Raw genomic sequence first — 24508 nt, 5'->3', positions numbered from 1 at the left:
CTTCAACATCTGGAGAACTGAGCAAGAGGGTACAGGTGGTAGTATCATTTGGTGTTGCATTCATTTTGGAGAGAGAAATCATTCTGCAGAGTGCCAGGCACGGTGATCTCAGAATCATTCTTGAAGTGTCTGCTGGATTGTATTTTGGGTGAGAAGAAAAATAGGTTCCAAATAATTCAGAGAACTTTAAAAGGGAGAAAGGAATATGGATGCAGATAAGACATTCTTGGTATGTTCCTAAAGCCTCTTCTCTCAGAACAGTGGAAAAGTTCTTGGTTTATAATTTCCTCCCTTCAGTTGAAAGGCACTGTCAAAAGAATTCTTAAGAAGATAAGCAATGAGTTCAATGTCAAAGCCTCATACCACAGTGTGTAGTAATCAGTTAGTGATGCATTTCTCTGTGGACTGAAGACAGTTGTGCCTTTGTTCCCCTCTGCCATTCTATTTCCGGGCTCTGTGTATGCTTACTTATGCATACTGTATTGATGACTCATTACTATATTAATTAACACACCTCCTGTCATTGATCCATCAACAGAAGCAGCCTGTTTCCGTATGTGGGCAATGACTGTCAAGTTATAAACTATTAATCTAAAATTGTTATTCTAATTTCTTACCTTTTTCTGAGAGTATTAACTTTTTCTGTCATATGTTAAGAACAAATGTACAAAGCAAAATTACTGTTGTGGTTGAAAAAATTTTTACAGCTGATCTCTTTGTGCTTCTTTAGTAGGCCATTTCAACAAAAAGAATCCTAGTTGTTTGCATCTGTACAGAATGAATAAGAAAGCATATCTCAATATAAATTCTAGAAACATGGTTTTCATTGGTTTATGATGTCCTATTTTGGGAAATGAAACTTCAATGCAAAAAAAAAAAAAAATACTCAAACTGTTAAAGACTTAGTTGCGATAAGACATTTTCATTTGTTTTTCCATTACATACAGCTTTGCAATATATACCTGCCTGAATTCATTGTGTTTTTCAATCATAGCTACCAACTTTAGCAGGTATTTTGAAGAAGAGTGAAAGTACCTTTAGCTTTAAATTGCACTGCATTTACATGAGCAGTAGCTTTTTACATTAACTTTTCCAGAGAGCTTTCCCTTGCATTAAGCCAGAACATAGAAATCAGCCTCATACCTCTAATGACAGAGCATCAAACCAAAGATTAAAGTCTTAAAAACCATATGTTTGACCTTCCTACCTGAAATATCTGCCTTAAGAGAAATGAGATATAGAAATGACTGATCTGCGGATTTTATAAAGTACTATTGGTTCTTGCTTTCAACCCTTGTCCTGCTTAATGATTTTCCCTCTATAAATTTCACTGATGCTATCATGGTTGACTTATTGGCCATAGTCTTAGATTGCACAAAGACATCAGGTGTATAACTCTTGATCCAAGTCTTTATTTGTGCTGTAGATTTGGTCCTGTCTAACAGGTAGAAATCTTTATGTTGTCTTCAGGTTGGAGCTCTCAGAGAGATTCTGTTGGATTGGCCACGCAGGTTTCTTTTAATAATGGAGGAGAACTATATATTCCCTTTGCAGCAACAGGAATGTTAACTGCTGTTTAAAAATGGGTAAGCATTTGCATCAACTTAGCAATAAAAAAGTGTGTAAAGTAACCTGAAAGTATAACCGTGCGATTCTGTGCAGCTGTACTATCTATGGCACTAGTCAAATTTGGTGTATACATGAGATTTGTTAGAGGAAGTGACTGTCAACAATTGTCAGCTGGAGAGCAACCCTGGTTAGCAAGGGGGATCTATTCTGTAATTACAGGTTTCAAATAGATCATGTGAATCCCACTTGATTAAGTATTTTCACTGTATGTTCTTGACCTATTCCATGTTGGAAAGCTTACTATTTTTGTTCTCAAAAGACAATAGGGAAATTTATGAGGAGATTTTTGGAGAGCAGCATTAGTTTGCTGCATAGTCTTTAATGAATACATTGGGTAGAAAGCTCTTTCTAAGCTATGATTTAGAGCCAGATTCACAAAAATTTGACCTTTATTGCTGCTGAGGATGCTATGTTCCTCCCTTCAGTTTTGAAGAAATCGTTCACAAAACCTCTTCAGAACAGACGTGTGTTCATGGTTCTCTTGTTTATAGCAAGCCGGTTAAAGCAATATTTATTTTGGTTAATTTCAGCTACTTTGTGAATGTAGCAACTGAGCCATGGTGCTTGAAAGACAGCTTGGGATGAAAACAGCTATCTTGGAGCTGAATCAAATCCTGTAAATGTGTATAAGAAAAAAAATTTCTTTATTATGTGGTATCTTCCCACTAAGGGCTGTAGCAATAGGACCTTAATCTCAATGAGTCTGTCCTCAGAGTGAAGCTGCAGGGACAGAGCTAGTGCTTTGGATTTGATTTGTGTTTTGCAAAATGAAGTCTTACTTTGGAGTATTGTAGCTCCCGAATGCTTATAGTCTTCAAGATAACTTTATGTGGTTGTGGAAATATTTTTTTTTGTCTTGATGCTCCTTCAGGCAGGCTTTGCTTTTAGTTTTCTGTAGGGTGAGATTGCAAAATCAGGATTTTAAATGCTTGCTAAAAGCTTCTGATAATTTTGAGCCAGTTTGTAATGAAAGCAGAAATTGGCAGCAGAATATAGAATAATTCTGAGTCTTCCTCAAATTCTATGAATATTTGAATGTGTAGTTTTGGTTCAGAGCCCATCCCAAACTTACTTGTAAGTTAACAACTTGTTTGGAGTTGTCTTTTTAATGCAACTCCCACAGAATGCCTAGGCTGGGTTTGGTACTTGCACAACTTAACTTTGAATTTTGGAGAAGGGGAGGAAAAAAAAAAAAAGAGGAGGCCAATTTGGATCAGGTGTTGCACTCTCTTTTGTAAGTTAACTGTCTCCTCCTCCTGCTCAGCACAGAACATTTAGTTTCCATGATTTGTAATGTGAGTTAAAAGGGTTTTCGTTTAAAGACTTTACATGAAAAACAAGATTACAGAAAAGTTGAAATGAACACCTGAAAGAAAACACCCCAAAGGTGTTTCTCTTCCTGTCTACAGGAGGTAACTGTTAGACATCTGGTATACTTTCCTCTGCTTTTGCTTCAGGCAAAGAAAGTTTGTCAGCTCACCTTAATACACTGATGCAATAAGCACTTCTTTTTCTAAAACTGAGCTATGGGATCTCCCATTTTCTTCTAGAAACCTTTCAGTTCTGTGATTCTTCTTTATAACTCTTTGTTTTTTCTAATTTCTCTGTCCACTGCTTTCAGCTGTGGAAGTTAATGAACGCTTGGAAGCTCTTTGCAGGCAACAGCCCTCTCAAAATGGTTCCTCCCACTTAGGTCCAGTTGCCTGAGAGAGGTAAGTCAGGAGCTGTACCCTGTGCTGACTAGACTTTGGGTTATGTAGGGCAGCCTGCCCCAGAGGGTGACCAAGTTTGTAAAACTAAGGAAGAACTGACGGGGCACTGTGTCTGCTCCACATCTGTCTACCTTTCTGACATTCAGAAGGGCAAGCAATGTCTGACCTTTTGTGACTAAGTTTCTAAAGAAAGCACCTGGTTTTGAGTTAACTTCTTGCTTTACTGAGTTCTGTTTTCATCTGGGCCAAAAAAAAAAAAAAAAAGGGGGATCAGGAAAATGCCAAAACTCAAACTGTGGGGCATGCTCTGGTCAGCTTAGAGCTGTAGCTTCTCCCTATTCCTGTGCTACCGCTGTAATGGCAAAATCTAGTCAGAGTGCCCTGTTGCGTGTATCTATACATGGCATGTGCCCCCATGTCACAGGTTATAAAAAGACATGTGACTGGTCTGGCATGCCTTCAACATTAGAAGTGATCACTGTACCGCTATGACGGCTTGCATGATACCTTCACTGCAGGATATTCCTCAGTCTTTCTGCTGAGTGTTTAATGGTTAGAAATCTAACAAATGGTGTTGAAAGCATGGCTATGCATGCAAATCCTGCCACCGATTTCAGCAGAAGTAGAGTGGTACAACAGATTGAATGCCCGACGACACCAATGAGAAGGGAGAAAAAAACCATTTCAGAAAGTGGCAGAAATAGAGCTGATTTAGTAGCAGATCAAATTATTCCCAAATAGTTTTATAAACATTTAGTCTAGATTTTTTTTTTTTCCTAGAGATGAGGGTATGAGAAGAAGAGGTAGAAGGAAATTTGGAATTTAGAGCAATAGTTTAATTAAAAACATTATTGTAGAGAGCTAGTTACAACTCATCAAAAATATACATGAATGAGAATTTTTTCCTTTTTTTTCTGATGAAAATAATGGTTTTCAGTTTTCTGTATTTCAGAAAATGCTAACTATGGTTGGTGTTTCCACTTAGTTCTCATTAACTTGGGTTTAACTGTTAGGTGGGCAGGACCTAAGAGAACAGGGACCCCAATTAAAAGAATAAATGGCTGTTCAGTAAGCTTTGTAGTTAACAACTTTACATTGTAATGTATTGTATTGGAACAAATCCTGCCATAGCCATAAATTCTTATTTTCGTTGTTAAAGGCAGCTAATTACAACGTTAATGCACTGTAGAAGAGTTTTTATTATTATTATTATTGTTGCTGTTATTATTAAAGCATCTGCCCCATGCTTCTTTCTTAAATTTTCCTTTTCTGGGAAAGTCCTGAAGTGTGAGTCTTTGCTTGTCTTCATGAGCACAATGCAAAATTCTCACTTTCCAATAAATAGACTTATTTTCTTCTCCTTAGAAAAAAAATAGTAAAAAGAGCATTGCAATATTTGTTAGACAGTTTGTTTCCTGCCCTACAGTAGTGTCCATGGACTGGGTCTGTGGGGTTTTTTTGTTTGGTTTTAATACAAACAGCACCTGCTGATGCCCTTTTTTAATAAAGATTTAAAAACATAATGGAGTCTTTATTGTTTAAAGCTTCAATACTACTGGTTTGAATTGCTTCACTGTAAAGGCTTCTGCATTTTTGAGAAGGCAAATGACCAAAGTCCCTTGATTGAACAGTAGAAGAAGGAAGCATGGATATCTAGGTGGCCTGGGAAGACTTTCTGCAACTGGCCACCTATTGCTTGGATAGCTATTAGAAGACAGACACGGGGCAGTCGCAGGTTAAGTTGCTCTTTTCAGTATGGATATCCATGGTGGTAACTTCCGTGGTGACGGTAGTCATCTTGGTAACCTTCCTGGTAACCCTGGTGATAGCTATGGTAACCATACCCACCATACTCATCGTCTGGGCACTGCATGCCAAGCGATTGCTGAATTGTCATTTCCTGTCGCCGAAGCTGCATGGAATCGATCAGATCGTACACGATCGCCATAGACCACATTGGAGAAGGGTACCAGGATTTGACGTTTCCATCTTTCCCAACTAGAAGCATGGAGAAATATTCTGGGCTAATTTGGAAATAATTTCGAATGTCTTTCACCAAATTAGCTGGGATGTCTTCTCGGTCTACAGTAGAGCTTCCTAGAAAGTGATCACAAAAACCAAGGATTCATATTTTGTTTAGGTGAGGAGAATAGTTTGTAGGTAGGTGAGTTAGCAACATGAGACAGGATACAGCCCAATAGCTGGCAGTGTAAGATTCTTGGCATTTACAAGCTCAGGATTTCCTGGTTCTGAAATGAAGTTGCTCCACTATGAGCTAAAGGTGTATCTTTAACAGGTTTTTTAGGTTTAGTAAACTTATCTTTATTCTCTAGGCTGAAGCTACTAGAGTGTAGCACACCTTTTTTGTCACTCAACACATGCATACCTTTGGCTTCTATGCAGCTTGGGTCACTGGTTCACATAATGCAGAAGGCATATGTGAAAAACTGTTACAGTGAAAGAAATCACAAGAATTGAAGTGCGATAGTGTGAAGAATTTCAGGATGAATTTGCTGGGTCGTTAATGGCAGTATAGAGCCTCACTCTTGAACTGTCATGGTATGTGAGATATGGGATGTGGTGGATGTCATGTCCACTTTAAAGAATGTTCTAGTGCAAATGTGGTGAACTCCAGGCTTGTAAGTGTGAAGTCTGTACTGAGTAAGTGAGTAGAAAATGTAAGACAAGTAGGATCAGTGGACACCTATATGTATGTATATGCACACACATATACATAGTTGGCTTGGCAACAGGACTCTATTTATGAAGTGGTATCCTGTGTTACAAACTTGTTGCGGTTCTCTGGAGGAGGTTAGCAAGCAGATGGCTAAGGCTGGTCTGGCTCATTCAGGCTGTGTGGATTTCCAGAAGGCTTCAAATGGAACTTTGATAGCTTTGTTGAGAGGCGGAAACGAGGTGGGAGTGAATGATCAGTGCCTAGAGTGGAGGGAGGTCACCAGTGAAGTTCCATAGTTGTTTGTGCTGGGACTGGTGCTGTTCAACATATTTGTAAATGACGCACATAAGTTATGAGCGTGGAGGTGAGGAAGTGTACTGATGGTGTGGAGATACTCAGAGTAGTAAGGTCAGGGGATGGTTATGAAACATTACAGAAGACCCTTGTAAGACTATGTGACTGGTTAATAAAATGATGGAAGAAATTCTATTCAAATTGAAGTAAGATGATGCACATGGTAAAAATTTTGGTAACTCCACAGAAGAAACGGTGAAGTCTGACCATTACCACTTGGCAGTGAGATCTTAGGGCTATAAAAGAGAGAGGCTAGTTCAGTGCTCACTAGTGGTCAGAAGCCAAAACAGATGTTATAAACCATGAGGAAAATAATAAAAACCAACAGAGTATTATTACACCACTGTGGAAACCTATTGTTTGTGTGCATCTTGAACACTGCATGAAATTCTCATTCTTTAACCTCAAAAGAATGTGGTAGAATTGCAGGGGAAAAAAAGTCAGAAAGGCAATAAGGTTGATCATAGGTTTGGAATAAACTCTGTTTGAGAAATTACCAAGTAAGTAAAGACTGCAGTCTGTAAAACAAATGGGTTGGGGGCAGGTCTACAAGATTGTGAATGTCAGTGCAGGGATGGATAGGGCTTAAATGTTTACCTTTTTCCCCACACAAGAGACAAGGGATATCAAACAAAGCTATAAGGATCCGTGTTCAGGACAAATAAAAGGTACCTTGCAGATCTATAGAGCTTCTCCCAGGAGAACACATGCTAGAAGTTAATGTGAATTCAAAGGGAGATTAGACGAGTAAATTGAAAAGAGATCTGTTGATCTTAACAAATAGGAACTATAAACAAGGTCATGAAGTCCTTCAGTGAAAAGTAAGTGGAAGCTGCAAGAGTGCTGATGGAAGAAGTACGACATCTGCTTCCTCTGTTCTTTTTCTTAGGCATGGACTTATGTTTATGTGCAACAGAAGCACTAGGATACTTTTATATACAGAGCAGTAGGAACAGCAGTGGGATAGATAAGCTCCTTCCAGTCTTTGTTACTCCACTGGTGGAGGCAGTTGTTGGGATTGGGTGGTAGAGGAACCTGTAGCATTTGAAATGTACCCTGACACTGAGATCTCCTAAGAACAGCTATCTGAAGTAGCCTGCTGGGATGCAAGTGGAGTACTTAAAGGGGACTTATAAGAAAGATGGAGAAAGACTTTATACTAGGGCCCATAGAGGCAGAACAAAGGGTAATGGTTTTAAGCGAAAAGAGGGTAGATTTAGATTAGATGTAAGGAAGAAGTTTTTTGCAACTCAGGAGCAGGTTGTGCAGAGAATTTGTGGATGCCTCGTCACTGGAAGTGTCAAGGTCAGGCTGGACAGGGCTTTGAGCAACCTGATCAAGTGAAAGATGGCCCTGCCCATGGCAGAGGGCTGGACTAGATTACCTTTAAAAGGTCCTTTCCAGCCCAAACCATTCTATGAAGGTGAATGGGGGACCCGTACAAAAGAATCTGCTGAGTCTGTGTTCTATCAGCCCTGAAAACTCTTGAGCATGTAAAAGGTACAAATATCCCTTTGTCTTTGACAGCAAGGCAGGCAGAGGAGAGTACTTGGGAGTGTATGTTTAAGAGGGAGATAAAGATGTGAGATGACTTCCAAATGATATTTGGGCTTTTCTGCCCTGAGGAAGCTATATGATGTTTAGCACAAGAACAACAAGCAAGCTTTTTGTTTGCTTTTGTGTCATCTTGTTTCTTAAAAGAAACAAAACAAAAGAAAAAAACCCCACAGTTATACCCATCCCTCTGAAGAAATTACAGCAAAGAAACACTTAGCACTATGTAATGCCCTTCTTGGGCAGTACTGAAGAAACTGGAAACAGTCACTTACCGTTAATTGGATACAACTCTAAGACGCCTCCAATATCTTCTCCAAGTCCTAGCAATTTCAGGATAGTTATATGGCGCAGACCTGTGGAGGAAATGAAGGAGGTTTTGGGTCAGACCAGATCTTTCTGCTCATTCTTGGGCAAATTTCCATTTAATCAGCCAGGTCTGTGCATGCTAAATTGGGGGCCAGTCTCAGCCAGCCCTCTAGGAGGAAGAGTTACCGGTTTCTACAGAGTCTCTGCCAGTCACATCACCTGTCCCAAAGCATGGGGATAAGCTAGTGCGTCGTGTAAATGTGCTATCAGTTGCATAAAAGCTGTTGGTAGTGTGCCAAGGACAACAGCATTTGCTGTGGTTCTGTAGCATAGGGATACAAGCATCAGACACACCAGTAAGTTGCAGAGGCCATTCCCTAAATTCAGAAGGTTTTTCCATTGTTTTGTTCACTAGTGAAGCTCTTACTTGTCATACACACAGCTATGAAGTATGAAGTATTTAGAGGCAGTGTCACCTATCACAGTTAAACTCCAAATGACTGTGGTCAATGGCTTATGATAGGCATTCACTCCTTTCATTTGTTCTGGGCAGAGGCCTGAACTGTTGCCTCTGCTTTGAAGAAAGACCTTAGGGGTGGTAGGAACTGTTCGTTCATGAGTCTGTGTGATCTACACAATCTTTGATGTAACTTTTTACAACTTGGATGTAAGATGCTTTAAAACATATAACTTGGTTAAAACACCTATTGAGGACAAATGCTTTAGGAGCTCACTGGATCTCCTTCAAGATGCCCCTAATGAAGGGTGGGGAGAATTAACTGTTCTGGATACATTCCGTTCTTCAGAAAGCATTTTACAGTGGTCCATGTCACAGTTTACTTTGGTGGTTACCAAATGAAAGCAAGGTGGTTATGAATAAACAGGAATACTGGGCAGATCTCTCTTCAGGCATAATTGAAATGTATTGAAATAGCCACTTTTTAGTGAGACCTGTTCCATTCTGCTTTAAGAGTCAAGTCTGAACCCTGTAAGTTATTTGCATTTCTAGGAACCTAAGTTAAGGAGTAAGTCTCTCTGGGCTTCATAATGGAAAGAGAGAAGAATGTTCCCAGGTCGTGCTCTTAGCTGCCTTCTGGAGGAGCCCATCTCTCTCCACTGACTATGTAGTTGGATCTTAAGTACCTAGTTAGGGGGCTGGGAGGGTTCTTACTGGATTAAAGCAGCTTCCATTAATATTATTACAGGTTTTGGCAATGAAGCAGAAAGGAAAAGGAAAAAACCTGATGTCCCTGCATCTCCCTGATACCTGGCCGAGTTCTGAGCTAGGTATTAGAGGATCTGCCCTTCCCAAAGCATTGTACTTATGTCGTTAATTTGTGCAGTGAGAAAAAGAGAATACTTTTGATCTCCTGAAGTACAAGCCCGAAGAGAAGCTTCAGAGTGCTGTGATCCAGGGAACACTTCATTTAGCTGTCTTAGCTGTCAGGGTGTGCTGTACTACCTGCTTAGCACAATCTTTTCCATTTGGATTTGGAGTACTGAACGTTTCAGTTGTCAGACTCCTCAGACTGTCTAGATTCAGACTTGAGCAAAGGAATCCATCACATCACCAGGAAGGATGTGGTTTTGGGGAGCAAGAGTATACTTTGACTCACCAAAATTGCAGGCTTGTCCACTGAGAGCAGCAAGCTGCTGGGAATAAGCCCAGTCCTCATCACTGGGAGCAGAGATCACCACCAGACGCCTTCTCCATCGGAACCTGGAAAGAGAAAAGAGTGTGACAAGGCATGATCATGACATGTGACTCAAGTCCTCTCAGCATTTCTGTTCTCTGTAGGCTGAGATATGTCGTACCTCTCACAACTTCTAAGTAACAGCTGGATGGGAGATCTTCCCAGTTCTGTCCATCACTGGGAGAGGATAAAGCCTGTTTTGAATTTTCTAACTCCAAAACTCTCAAAAAAAAAAACCATCTGCAGTTTTGCTGCTTTGCTGTTTGTTGCCAAACAAACACTGCAAAGCTTATTATCTTTGGTCAAAGCCCCCTTCAGTAGTTACAACAGTGCTCAGAAGTGTATATTCAAGAGAAAGAAAGATTCTTGTAGAATTCCTCACTAGACATTTAGCTTTTACGTCATTCACCACTGCTGGAACTGCAGAGTTATTTTGCAGTCCAAGGGCTGTCTGAGAATTAGGGTGTATCTTCATTTCAGACATAACTCATACTTCTGTGTAAATACTCACTGACCTCTTTTTCTTCTATACCACACTTGCTCAAAATACCTTTAACATGGCTTTAAATCTGAGCTTGTTTGTATGTGGTTGTGAGAGCTTGTGGCTAAATAAGGCATGCATGGGGCAGTAAGATAAATCTTCGCTATTTCTTTAATATGAGATGCCCCATCTAACCAAACTTTTGCACAAGGAGCACCTTCTGTTGTCCTCTGAAGGAAAGGCAATGCCATAAGGACACTTGAAACCTTTAAAAATGCTAACTATAGAGGTTTTTAATACTCTACAAACAACCTCTTTTTTGAATAAAGGTACTTCTCCACTAAACCTAAATATATCAGATTTATAGGAATTTGCAAAGCTGCAGGGATATTTTTATAACAGGAAATGATCTTTTAAATGGATACAGATGTTGCTCTTTTAATAATAGCCTGCCTTTTTGCAGCACCATGTGAAGATCTCAAAATAAAGGCTAATGCAACAGGTCAATTCTGTTCTACTTGAGAGAAGCAGAAAATATGGTGGGACTTGCTCAAAATCAGAAGAAGTTGCTGAAAATGCAGGGGATGCTGTTGTCTTTGTCTTGTGGACTGACTCATACTGCATGCATTTTTATAATTCAAAAAGTAAATCCTTGAAAAGCGAAGCTCCCCAATTTTAATCTTGCCCAGGAGGAACAGCAAAGAGACATGGCCGTGTGTATACACTTATGTGACCAGGAGTGAGAAGCACTAAGAATCACATATGTGATGTGAAGGAAAGGGGGGGAATTTCATGTTGTTATTCTGAAAATGGGGAAAAAAATAATCTTTGTGTTATTTTGTACAGCAAAAGCACCTGGCTACCTATAAACAGTGACTGTGAGTATAAACATTGGATCATATTTTGTCTAGGGCATAAATCAGGATGGAATCTTATCTGTGAGCTGCTTTAAGATACTCTTAATTCCTTTCTGTTTTTTTTTTTTTTTTTAGTATCTCCTTTGGAGATGCACAGAGCTGAAAAAGGGTGGAAAGCCCCTCAAGCTGTTTATTCCCCTCCCCCAGGCAATCTCTATACTTGGTGTGCTTATCTGGGGCTACATTTTACTGGTTCTTCACAGCTATTAGTTCACCAACACTAATGTACAGATTTATGCCTTATTTCTGACATTAGAAGCCACAGGCCAATACTCCTGTCCTGACAAATCTGCCAGACCCTTCCCTATGTGCATCTTTTCTTCCTCTGCTACCGATTTTGCATCCCATTCTTGTTTGTGAGCCCAGAGAGCAGCGCAGCCAGTGCTGCTCACCCCCCACAAACTCAAGGATCTCCTCCTGATAAATGTGGCTTTTAAGCATTACTCAAGCCAGCTCTGGCTCTCGTGGTCTCCTTCCATGCCAGCCAGGCTTGTTAAGAACTTTATTTGCATTATTGTAACTGACCTCCTCAATGAGCAACACCAGGGAGGTGATGCCAGGACTCTTGTTCAGCTGGGGAGATAATCTTGGACAAAGCTGGAATGAATCTTGCTGGGAATCTAACCAGTTAATGTGGCTAGTAAAGTCCACCCAATATTTAAAGCCTGGTGCTTGTTTCACAGACAACAAATGCATTCTGTGCAGCGGCAGTTCTGTTTATGCATGTAACATTCTGCGTTTTTCCTGCCTGTTTTTCTAATGTGTGTTTATTACTAGGGCTGTTTGCAAGCAAAGAAGGATTTGGGGCCTGTCATTTCCCAGCATACAAGCTCTTTCTTGTGTCCGTCAGCTGTTTCCAAACTGTGGTTCTTCTTGGTGGTCTTGAGGGTGAATCACTGAGACCTAAACAGGAGGTGGTGAGGTGGGTGGGGTGAATCTTGTTAAAGGTTCTCTTTCTGTTGAAGTCACCATCGAATTTTAAAATGTTTATGAACCAGCAGCCTATTCATTTACCTGTTGCTCCTTTCCTCCTGAAGTCATAATCCATCACACCGCCTCAGTTATTTTTATAGCTATCTGGCATTAACAGTGTATTCCCATGGATTCTGATAGTAGGTGAGGAGGATGCACTAGTAACAGGTAAAGGCCTAGAGTGATGGGGTAGCCATAATTTCATGTAAATTATGCTGTAACAGAGAGAGCTAGAGCTGCACAGCTCTTCTGTGGATCTGAATTCCCCCAGTCCAGACATGTTTATTGCCTGGAATTTAGGTCTCACAGGTAGAGCTGTAACATGGCATATAGAGATTGCATAAATAGAACTGCCTTTCTGCAGAAGGTCTTTCAGACATTTTGCAAGAGACTTCTGCAAAACCTTTAATAATATGCATGACTAATACTGGCAAAGACCAACTGTTATGCAGGATAGGAAGGAAGTTACAGATAATTAATTACTGATTTGAGCTACATGGAAGGGATTAGAATGGGATTAATGAGATTGTGATGGTTGATGATTGAAACACATAAACACTGTGCTTTGTACATTCAAAACACTGAGCTAACATCTGTGAATTAATCCTTATTTGCTCTTCTAATGCAGTGTTATCTTCATGTCATGATGGAGCAACTGAGGTACAGAAAGTTAGTATCCGAATAATGTGCAGTCAGTCAGAAACACAACATGCATCCTGACTTCCAGTGCTCACTGCAAGACTTCATTCAGCCATGGCTACATCTCTGTATTTGCTTAACACTGTAAATACTGAGAAATCTATATTTAAAAAATCACAGAAATAGTGGGATGGGTATTTTTTCAGTAGGACAATAATTACTAGAACTAGCAGCAGATAAGAACAGAAGGTAATACCTGGATAAGAAGCTCTCAAGGGATTGCTTCTTATCTTCTTTGCAGACAATGCCCTCTTTTTTCTGTCTTTCCATGTCTTTAATTCGTGACTGGAAGGTGTCGATCAAATCAAACACAGATTTCATTGCTATGGGTACTTCATAGTATTGCTGTTAAGAAAAAAGAACAGATGGATAAAAGGATGCATATAGTCCTTCTGCATGTTGTCACAGCACTGTAGGACATATAGAGATTCAAGTGTTCCTATTTAGACATAGGTAACAAGGCCTAAACCAGATTAGAAACTATGGAATATAATACTGGTTTTGCAGTCAGACTGCTCTTTGGAAGTGACATATATTTGGTATTTGCCCAATGTTATAAGATCAGGCCATTACAGGCAACAAATTGTCATTACATTATTTTGAAAGACTGTTCAACTAGAGCATTGTTCATATGCTATATGCTGTCATCCCGTCGAGCAGCTAAACTGTGTGTTTTAGAATGCCAGGTACTACATTAAACCCCCTGCCTGTGGGGAGTCCTGTTCCTATGGTGTCAGATCACCATCCCAACAGAAGCATACTATTCCCAAAATCCCCTAACTGCAAAAAAAAATGAAGATGGCTATCTAATTCCTGAAAATTTCTCTTACTGTCCTTTTTCTTGTCCTCCAGCAATGACCAGGTCCTGCATCAGTCTCTTGTGTGCCTCACATGCAAGCCTGTAGTGTAATTTCCTATAATTTTTACCTTTTTTTTCACATTTTTCCAATGCCTTTTCTTTCAGAGTTGAAACCCTCACCTTGACCTTCATGTCAGTGTCCGTCAGCACCATGAAGAAATCATTGTAGGTCATCCCATACTCTTTCCTCAACTCACTGATGAGCTGCTGGTCCACAAGATCTTCATCCTCTATCACTTTCATGGGCTTTTCGTTATCTTAATGTGCGACAAAGGAGAAATTAAAATAGTCATGGAATCACACAACACTGTGCCTTTAATTTCACCCTGAAAGAAAGGGGGAAATTCATTTTTCCCCAGGAGCCCTCTTCCTGCTGCATAGGCAAGATATTAAAAAACATCACTATGGCACTATGGCTTTTAACTGTCTAGTTTTCAATCCCAGTATTTTTTGAAAGTCAGTCTATCCTAGGGCACATGCACTTCAGTATTCAGCATTTCTTCTTGCTTTTGAAAAATCTTGGTTGCCTGCTCTTTCCTGGAAAGATCTTTCAGAGTTTTTTTGCAGTGTGCTTATATATGTATATGCATGTACTAATCATTTCACCAGCTCCTGAAATGCAGCCGCTTCTGGAACAGAAAATAGAAACTGTTCAACGATTTAGGACAGGACCTGGAAAGCACCATATCCAAATGAAACACCATAGAGAATTTGGGTCAGTAAAATATATCTAGAACAGCTTGAGGTTTGTCAGGACACTAGGGTTAACCTTGCCAGTCTTGAAAAATTACAGGGGAGGTTTAGTGACTACAAGAAAATACTTGAATACTGCAGTCCTAGCTTTTCAGCTCTCTCTATATACCCTGCTGTGGCACTCCTCCGCCATCTGCTTGCTGATGTTCATTTCCCATTCTAGCACCATACCTGACAGGAAAAAAACAATTTTGAGAATGATTTTGTACCTACTCACTGCTTTACCCTAAGAATACATTCAGAAATGCCTGAGGAGAGAAAGACCTCTGAAGACACAGATTTGAAACACGTAGAAGACAAGCCTATGGAGGTACTGAGGTTCCTTACTTCCCCTGGAACCAGGGTGTATTAGGGGCAAGTCCTGAAAGCCTCTGTGTCATCAGCTCAGCCTCAGCTGTAGCATCCAGCATAGCGCGATACAACTGTGACACAGCTGGAGCAGGCCTCCATAGGCAACTGTGGGCCTAGAAAGCTAAACACAAGCTAAATCACACACAAAGTGAAATGTCACCTGCACACCAAAGAGCTCTTTGCAAACATTACTTGTTTATGCCCTGTGACACCACTATGAATACAAGTGTTCATATCCTCAGTCAGCAATTCCAGCCATTGTTTAAGTGACCTGGCTGAAGTCAAACAGAGACACGACAGCCGATCAAGAGCTAGAAGCTCTGTTCCCATGAGTTGGGGAAAAGAGACCACATGGCTAACTCACGGTGAAGAGAAGACCTCTGCCGTGACACTCAGCTTTTGTGTCATTCCAGTGGGAAACTGAGAAACACTCTTTGGTTTCAGTATGAGCTGATCTTGGCCAAACAATGTTAATGAGTTCTCTTTTATTCACTACTTCTAAATGTATTTGAAATTTCAAGGGAAAAGTCTTTTCTGTGGACTTTTCTGTTGTTGTCATTTGTGTTTCAGTCCCAAGATGCAGCACTACAAGTAGACGTCATCATGCTGGGTGCTAAGGCTTCTCAGTACAGCATAAGTCCTGTGAACAAAATGTTTCTTAGGAGCTCTGTCAGCCTCTGGTGCTGACAGAGTAAGGCATGAAGAGGCCATGCAAACAGGAAGGGTAGAGGAGAAGGGAAGGTAAAATAGAAAGATGTTTGTATTATTTAAATTTTTTAAAAGCTCAGGACTTGCTGTTTTGGGCACAAATGTAAGATGAACTTCATATAAGGTTTAACTTACACCCTTCTAAGTCTCCTGCTTTTCTTCAACAAGTTAATGCCTCCTGTGAGAATGCAGCTGTTACACACACTTGTGTGGTTAGGGGAACAGTTTGGGTGTAGGTTAAGTTTGGAACAGGCTGAAAGAGTATGGTCTATGTCAGAGTCAATGTCTGTTTATTAGCCAGATTGGAGCTAAATATAATCCTAAACAGGCCACTGACAGGCAAATGGGTTTAGGTACACAAAAAGTGACCTTGAGTAATCTTGGCCTGATGTGGAAAATACTGTAGTGCTCCAGATTTGTCAAGGAGGTGCACAAATGGACAGTCTGGCAGGATTTGTGACTCACTGTCATTCAGGGACACAAGGCTCCTGGTCCTCTGCTAGGTCCTCTCCGTCTGAGAGTAGTAGAGGCATAGCTGGGAGCCAGACATAAATCCGTGATCTTCTGGCCAGTTGTATGCTAGACCTGAAATACCCTGGAACTGATGTGGTCCAGAGCCTTCTGTTCCATCACACATCTCTTCCCAAGGTCTGGTAAAACCAGATGAATTTCCAAAGGAAAGATGCGGTGGACCTACAAGCAAAACTAGCAGCGTTTATAGTATTTCTTTGCCTTCATCCAGTGAAGCATTCACGGTGGTGTTAACCTTTAGACACAGACAGCAATGAGATTGTTTACATGATTCAAGAGACGCCTAAGCTTAAGTGCTTTGCTGGACTGAGACCTGAAGTCTTTATCCAAACCCTACTGTAATGAAAGGAAAGGTTCTCACTGGCTGTAGTGGGTGCTTCCCCAGGACCTGAACACTGATATCAGTTGTTTCAAAGCTGCCTAAGAGAGATGGATGCCCAGTATCACCCATCTATATGGGAACTCTGTATGTAAAGAAGGTGGTACTAAATATGGCTGAATGAGTTATTTTTCAAGACCTTCATAGCCTGATGTATAGTGCCTCCAAAACCTCCAGCTTCAGTGAGATAAACCTCTTTACAATAGCCAGCAATAAGCAGTCACACTGATGGGTATCTTGCTTTATGAGTAACAGCAACAGGACTTCAGATGGTAAGCCTTTTAATATCAGGTATGCTGGTGCAAATTTGTGAGGTTGTCTGTACCTAGAGGCTATGGTTGGAATCTTCTAAATTAATATCTGTCTACTGGTACGGAGAGGAAAATGCACCTAAACTTCCCCTTACTGTGGAGGAGCATACTCCCTTTGTGTGCATATCAAGATCAGCTCTTAAAGCTGGGAAAGCTGATCCTGGGAAGGAAAGGGACTCTCAGCAAAGGGTTTAACTAGCATGCTTCTCTCTGTCCTGGGTTTAGCCAGTGCGTGCCCCTGAAAAATGAAGCTTTTTCCATGACCTTGCGAGGAGTGCAAAGGCATGAGAAAATATTACATGGCAGAGCAAGGAGATAATGATGTTGAATTTCAAAATGGGATTAACTCAGGCCAAGTTTTGAATATAATCTCAGACAGTTCCCTTCAGCATTTCCTGCCCCCAGCCTCCTCTCCTTCCTGACAACAGCCAGTTTCTTTAAGCAGTGTTTAAATCATGCTAGTCAGTATCTAGCCAACCATGGCTGACGTCCTGCAAAAACCAAGGGCACAGGGGAGCATTGTATTAGGGCAGCCGTTTGGTTAGACAGTGAGGTTCGTATTCAATATATTGGTGGAGCTGAGCCTAATTTCCTCTTCCTGTCCCATGCCTTCATCACATTTTTCTGGCTTTTCACTGTTTCATTTTAAGAATTCCCGCAAAGAAGGCTGAAGGTGCTCGAGTTACAGCACTGGAAGCCTAAAAATGGAAAATACCAGAAACACTTATGTAAATATAAAAGGGATGTAGCTGGCATGGAAGGAGGAGGAATGGGTTTGAAAGTGCAACTGGACCACAACAGATGATCTTGCTTAGATCTTGACCCAAGCTGGGGAGATTTCTCCCTTTGCTGTCTGTATTGTACCCACTAGATGGAAAGAAATTATTAAAAAAAAAGAACCTAGCTGGAAGTGGTCAATTTTCATGCTGCTGTTGTTCATGGTGCCAAAAATTGTAATGACTGAGATCTTCCTCGTTGCCATCTTGCAGAAGCTTTCCAGATACTCGTCTCTCTGCTGTACATACATGGTGTTGTCCGCCTTGGGGGTCGTGATCAGCTAGTTGGTGGCAGAGACAAAAGAGTTTGTTTAGTATAAGGAATGAAGCAGATGAGTATTTTACTGAAGGAGAACTAGTCACTGTCTGCAAACTGGGTGTTCTTTCCACAGGGCTGTTGACAGCTCTGTAGCCTTATTTTACTTATTTGTGGTTGGAGGGCACCATCTTTAGGCCCAGGATGGATCCAAAGATATTCAGCCAGCCACAGGAAAACCTTAGGAAGACATCAGCTGCTCCAATGCCTCTCCACAATGCTGAGAAAAGAAATGGCACTGTATTTCACAGAAAACCATGTACTTTCCTACTATCCTTTGCCCTGCCAGTCCTTCCAGGTCTCCCTCACAGCCTTCAGTGGTGCCATGAATCTAGGATTCCCCCTAATCACTCACAGTGGGAGAAGAGGAGGAGGAACAATTACAACAATAAAAGTATAAAAATGTCTACAGTTTATAGTACTGGTTTCAAAGCCTCCAGACAATTGCAAAGATTTAACTTTTAAAAAGTTTAAAGCACACAACTTGGATCCTTCATCATTGACTGAGATGCAAATATTCCAGGGCAGGTGTGTGTGTAACAACATGCAGTGGTCCTGTGCAGCAGTTTCCAGCAGAAGGTGGAGAGCAGTGCTGCAGCTCTAGCAATGTAATCCTTCTAACTGGTAGCAGTGATCTGCAATCAAGCACCTGCCACCGATCTCCCAGACACAGAGGAAGTTGGAATCTAGATCCAAATTTTGTGGTTTAAGGTCATAAATAATCACCAGAATCCTTCAGTTGCACACTTACGCTTTAGTCTGTAACAAGTGCAATCATCTTATAGCTGCCTTCTTAAGTTTGTAGGGCCTGGAGGCTAATTTTTATGATATACTCCTGATAAATTCAGTTCATCGATGTACTGAAATATAAGAGGCATTTCTGGCCTTATAAGATCTGACTCTCATTTATGCAAAGGCCCCCTGGCATGACTACAGTATTGGGACATGAAGGTGAATGACAGTCAGACACAAAGAGGATTTGATTTCTGGGCCATAACATGTAATGTGCTTTTAAATTGCTTAGACATGCTTCAAATGAAAAAAAAAAAAAAAAGATTATGAAAAGGATTTGAGGACTGGGATCCAAACCAGACCATTGGTTTGTATTGTCCTCCTAGTTTCAGAGGCCGTAAGCAGGAACACAAATCCAAGTCTGAATTCAATCTACTTCAGCAAAACCTTGTAGAACGAAGGAGGGAAGATTTAAGAGGCAAAGCAAACTTCAGATCAAAGCTTTGTGCTAGGACTGTTTTAACCCAGGCAGTATATACACCGTATCTCTCTGCATTTGCATGCACACATCTGTATGTGCGTGTGTGAATACGTGCATGTTGCTATAAACTGTGACACATAAACTGTCTGCATTTCATCACCACAGAGAAATAAACAAAAAACCCAAACTCACTGAGCCAAGATTTCTCAACATTAGTAAGACCACAATAAAAGCCCCTCTGTAGAGAGTTGGGGCTGCAGGACTCAAAACCCATACATTTTTTCAGTTTCTGCAGGTGGGTCCTATATTTGTCATTAATTGAACCTAACCCAAAATAGCGTTCAGAATTCTGGATGTTTTAAATTCACACTGAAATCTGCAATCTGAAATCCTTAATGATGTGTACGACTTAAAACCCCATGTCTCTCTCAAAAGACTTTTGATAGAGGACTGAAACAAGGTCCTTGGGAGCCAGTCTGTTAAAGTGGCCGAAAGACAAAAGTATAGGAAAGCAGTTGGGAATGACTCGGGTAGAGGCCACTTCTGCAGCAGTGTGGGCAAATTCTCTAGAGAGGGAGTCTGAAGGCTCATGAATAGCAGAGTTCATCTAGCTGGAAGGACTGACCCTAAGGGAGTTGATGAGTTTGATAGGAAGGGATGCAAATAGGCATGTGTGTGGATTCAAAGAAGTTTGAGAAATTCTTTGTTTTCCACATGTGTCATGTGTGGCAAAGAGATAGTAGAGTTCAGCCACTGCTTTTACTAATGACCAGATAAAACCTGGTTTCTAAGCAAATTCAGAGCAAGCAGGCTGAGGACAGCGTTAGATACTGGAAAAGTGAAGTGCGGCGTGGCATAATCATTTGTCTTCAGTGAGTTTTGGCCTGACAACCTGCGATTGTGCAACCCTTTTCTTGGAGATCCAGCTGAGAGGTGGCCTAGTATCAGAAGGCTCAAATTTCAGACCAGCCGTTAAGTTGCCAGGACTGTGCTGGTGTAATGAATTAGCAGCCTGACATCTGTGAGCTCTACTTTTGGCTCTTTTTTCATGTGTGTTTTTATTTGTCCTGATGCTGCACATATTTTGTAAGCCACACCATTGAGATACATGATCAAGTTTCAAAGATCTCAAACTTCTATTTGGTTAACTATTAGTTAACAAGTAACCAATAGGCATTATTTGCAAAATTCAATCAAGTTCAAAAATTTTCAGCTATATGGATCTTCTCCGTTTCCATCATGTTGGGGAATGCAAGTCTGCTAGTTCTGCATAGGCCCTGCAGCTATAGGGGAGAGGGAGAAGCAACTTGGCTTCTGCTCCGGTCTGTGAATCATCAGCAGAATTATTAATTAAATTCCAATGGTTGAAATCTTAGTTTGGCATCTTAGCTATTTGTATAAAATCTGGGGCATGAAAGTCAAAGCTATGTTTTTGACACTGACTATTGGACAACAACTGTGAAACAGGCCAGCTTGCAGTGGAATAATTGCAAGAAACCAGCTCCCACAATAATATTTTTAAAGAACTGTTTTTCAAAGTGTACCTTTCAGGGTATGCGCCATCTGCCAGAAAAAACATTTGTACTACAACTAAAACTGTTTCCTGTCCCAGGTGAAGTGTTTTTTCAGATAAGTAGTTGGAAAAACATACAACGCTATTAAACCCTGGGACAAGTAATTCCAGACCATGCTGAGTTTCTCAGACGTGAAAACTTACCATAGCGTTAGAGTTTAATAAAAACAACAGGGGGGAAAAAAGGGGGAAAAAACCAAAACAAAATAAAGTTTGCACGGGATCTCTGAAGATGTCTAGGAGACTTGAATGCCAAATTCCCATCAGGAAGAATAGCAAATGTAACAATCCTACCTCGGGGCATCTGATCATACGCCTTTGTGCATATCCTCGGTCAGACATGCACTAGCACTGCCAAGCCACCTGGCTTGCTTCCAGTTTTAGGACACCAGCACCAATATAAAACAGGTGTGCCAGCTGGCAGGACTTGCTCAGCAGCGAGATGTGGTAACATTGGCAAGTACCCCAAAGCGATGAAGGGAATGTAATCCACACTGGAACTTCATTTTATCAATCATAACTGTACAGATCCTGACACCTACATATCCACTGGAAACAAAATAATCTGATGGCTGTATGATGGCCCATGGAAGCAACTGGGGTTTAAAACTGAAGTTTTAGCCTAATTCCTGTCTGACTGATGTTCATACTGCGTGTAAGATTTCCAGTGTGAGGCTGCGAAGCCTTCCCTGTTGGAAATTATCATTTGGGTCTAGAATTTTACCTCATAAACAAGAGCACAAAAAACCCCAAACAATCCAATAGAAAACCACAGTAAAGTTTCTGCTCTCCATATTCCTACTCAGAGGGAGGAGATATTACTTCATTTATGTAATAAGATTGAGATGAACAGGTTACTTACAATGAGCCGCCTTTTGCCTTCAAAATATTCCAGGAGGTCAGTCACCGATTTCCTGGGAGGCTGTAGGAAAGGCTTCTTGTTGGGCTTGGGGAAATCCTCATTCTCAGTCCTGCTGCCCTTCTTGTTCTTTTTGCTACGGTCCTTGTCTTGCTTGCTCTTTTTCTCAGCTTTGTCCTTCTTGGACTGCTTCTCACTCTTCTGCAGCTTGTCGGGTCTGTCCTTCTTCTTCTTCTTCTCAGGTTTATCCATTCGCTGATGCTTCTTTGATTCTTTTCCTTTCTTTGGGGGAATATTTCCCGCTGCTATCTCTTCCTCTAAATGCGAACCAGCAGTCTTGCTTGGGTCATATTTATCTTCATATTCATTGCTGAGTATCTTTTCTTGGGCCTTCTTTTTTGGTGGTTTAGTCTTACTTGGTTTGTGTTGCCCTGGTGTGACATTCAGGTCCCTATGGTTATAGTCCTTCCTGTCTGTTCGGTTATCTTTAAATCTACCCATATTTGCCTTTGTGTAGTGCACTGAGGGAGCTGTTGGGACTTCTGTCAAACTGTCATAATGGGCAGCTTTGCTTGGTTTCCGTGTGGCTGCCGGGTGTTTCTCTGGGTGGCTGCGCTGTCGGTCCCTGCGGTTTGCTTTCCACACAGGAGAGTAAAAATCTTCAGAGGCTGTGACTCGTGGCGTGGTGGTATCAGGGGCTACTGGCAGCCTGTGGTACTCTGTGGTGGAATGAGACTTTGTGGTCCAGGTCCTCTGCGTGGTGGGGAGGGGTGGTGGTGTTGTTGTTGACCGACTTGCTGTTGTCACTGCACGGGTGGTGGCACGGGTAGTTGTGGTGGTGGGAGGAAAAGTAGTCGTCCTTACCGTAGGCAGAGGAGTGGCCACCGTGGTTGTCATTGGTTTCCTCACTGTTTTGGTCCTTGTTGGCTGATTATTGCTCCTCCTTGGCTCCTCCTTCCTTGCTGACATCTGGACATGTCCACCACCAGGTGTAGGCTGGGTGCTGCCCCCACTATTGCCTTCCTCAACCACTTGTCCCTCCACCCCAGCTGCTTTGCAAGTCTGGATGAAGCCCTTTTGCCTCATCTTCTCAATTTTTCTGATCGGGCTCTGATCAATGACTTCATACATGGCCTCTAGCCTAACTGGATAAGGATACCTTTCCTCCACCTGCAGAGTTTTCTTCAACAGCACCATGCCGAATTTCCCTTTTTCCAGTTTCAGAAAGCTCATGAGCTTAGGTATGAGGGCAGGATCTAGTGGCTGCTCCAGGATTTTTCCTTCATTGGTTATCCTTCTGACTTTTCCCCCTTCTTCTCCTTCTTCATGGAACAACACAATCTGCTGGATGTGCCTTTCAGCCAGTTCGCAGTAAACATCATTTTTCAGCAGGCTCATCATGAGCCGGTAGTAGCCTTCAGAGGCATGGGGGGCAGAAATGACCCACACTCGATTTTTCCCAGCAAAGCTGGCCAGGACATTGGGAGAACTTGACCCCGAAGGGAAACGTACCATTCGTGACTGTGAGGCAGAGGATATCCCTTCGTCCTTAATCATCTCAGACTTGGAGAATTTGGCTGCAGCTGTGAGTCTCTGTACCCGTCTCATTCTGGTCCCCATGCCCCTGACCTGCAAACGAGTGTCCCCTTGCAGGAGATTGGCAGGTGCCTTTGGAGGTGCTGAAGAATCCCTCTTGGTAACGGGATGCTGGGGATTCGGGCTCGAATTCCTCAGGGATGCTCCAGACCTTCTCAGGAAGCTGCTTGGAGCCCTGTGAGCCAGGGGCACTTTCCTAACTCCCTGGCTCCCTCTCTCCGCTAGCCTCCCCATCTTCTCAGAGCCACACACTAGCCACGCTGCCCACAGCAGGGCTAAGTTGAGAGCTGGCCTCCAGTTCATTGTGCAATCCACTTGCAGGGAGGAGAAGAAAGAGAAAAAGTTAGTTGCTAACAGTATGGTGATATCTTGCGCAAGTGATAAAAAAAGCAGAGCACAGGCTGGCTAGCTTTTGTGATTGAAGAGTGCTGATTACACCTCAGTCTTGCCCTGGTGGCTTTGTACAGTTTGCAGTTATTTTTGGAAAAGCACAAAATGGATCATTTTTTGCAAAAATGAGATCATCCATCTGTAACATGACTCTGTCCAAAAGGACACTGTGATCTGCATCCTTCTCTCAGTCTCTCTCTCTCTCATGCTCTCACATACACGCATGCAAACACGCACAGAGAAAGGGTCCGGTACGTAAAGCAGAAAGCCAAGAATTTGACTCGAGACTTACACTCTCCGGGAAGTTCCCCTTCCAGCGACGAGGTTTCACGTCTTTTTCCTTTAAAAGGAGACGGATGCCATGCAGCTTTGCTGCTGCTCAGTGATTTATCTTTACACAGTCCAACAGGTCGCAGAGCCTGTCCGTCTTCCCTTGTATCTTTTAACTTTCTTTCTTCTTCACCTTCTTGACAAATGGGATGAGGTTAGCGGAAATTGCCTTTGGGATCTCTGCTTCTCCATCTACCTGCAGGTCTGGCTTTTTGCTCTACCAGTTACCCGCACAGGCAAGGATTTCATGTAAGAAAGGGAAATCCCAGCTGCTCCCAGTCTCTTTCTTTTAAAACTTCCCAAGCCTCCTTCCCACTTCTTGCTTCCTCAGTCCCGTTTAGCTCCTTTGTTTCCAGAGAGGAAAGCACCAGCATTAATATATTTTCCAGGCTGAAGAAAAACACAGGAATGTGATGCTGGGAAGAAAAAGAAAAAAAAAAAGGGGACGCTTCCCTTTCCTCTTTCTCTAGGCTTTGACTAAAGCAAATTGTAAAAGACTCCTCTTTTCCTCTTTTTCTGTTCTTGACTGGCCGTGCTCCCAGAAATGTCGGGGTAACCGCAGCCC

At 41.7% G+C, this 24508-nt stretch overlaps 1 protein-coding gene across 1 annotated transcript; it reads right to left on the bottom strand.

Moving 5' to 3' along the window:
• Positions 1-56: 56 nt before the first annotated feature.
• Positions 57-24508, bottom strand: CCDC80 (coiled-coil domain containing 80). The gene is made up of 8 exons (XM_010118079.2): positions 23906-24508; positions 21631-23537; positions 17791-17947; positions 13978-14114; positions 13195-13343; positions 9852-9955; positions 8202-8282; positions 57-5438 (listed from the first exon to the last, which is right to left on the bottom strand). The coding sequence occupies exons 2-8, from the start codon at positions 23524-23526 to the stop codon at positions 5092-5094; spliced, it is 2871 nt and encodes a 956-aa protein (XP_010116381.2). The 5' UTR covers positions 23527-23537; positions 23906-24508; the 3' UTR covers positions 57-5091.

This window comes from Chlamydotis macqueenii, chromosome 1, assembly GCF_036417535.1.
Source record: "Chlamydotis macqueenii isolate bChlMac1 chromosome 1, bChlMac1.mat, whole genome shotgun sequence".
NCBI lineage: Eukaryota > Metazoa > Chordata > Aves > Otidiformes > Otididae > Chlamydotis > Chlamydotis macqueenii.
Note: the sequence above shows the minus strand (reverse complement) of the source record. Positions and strands in the feature narration are given on the sequence as shown.

What these genes read in the sequence shown, in the direction of transcription:
- CCDC80 (XM_010118079.2), bottom strand. Translation starts at nt 23,526, where the DNA reads ATGAACTGGAGGCCAGCTCTCAACTTAGCCCTGCTGTGGGCAGCGTGG. An exon ending in AAGGCAAAAGGCGGCTCATT is followed by an intron (nt 17,948 to 21,630) that starts GTAAGTAACCTG and finishes GCCACCAACTAG; the next exon opens with CTGATCACGACCCCCAAGGC. An exon ending in AATTGACCACTTCCAGCTAG is followed by an intron (nt 14,115 to 17,790) that starts GTTCTTTTTTTT and finishes TCGCACATTAAG; the next exon opens with ATAACGAAAAGCCCATGAAA.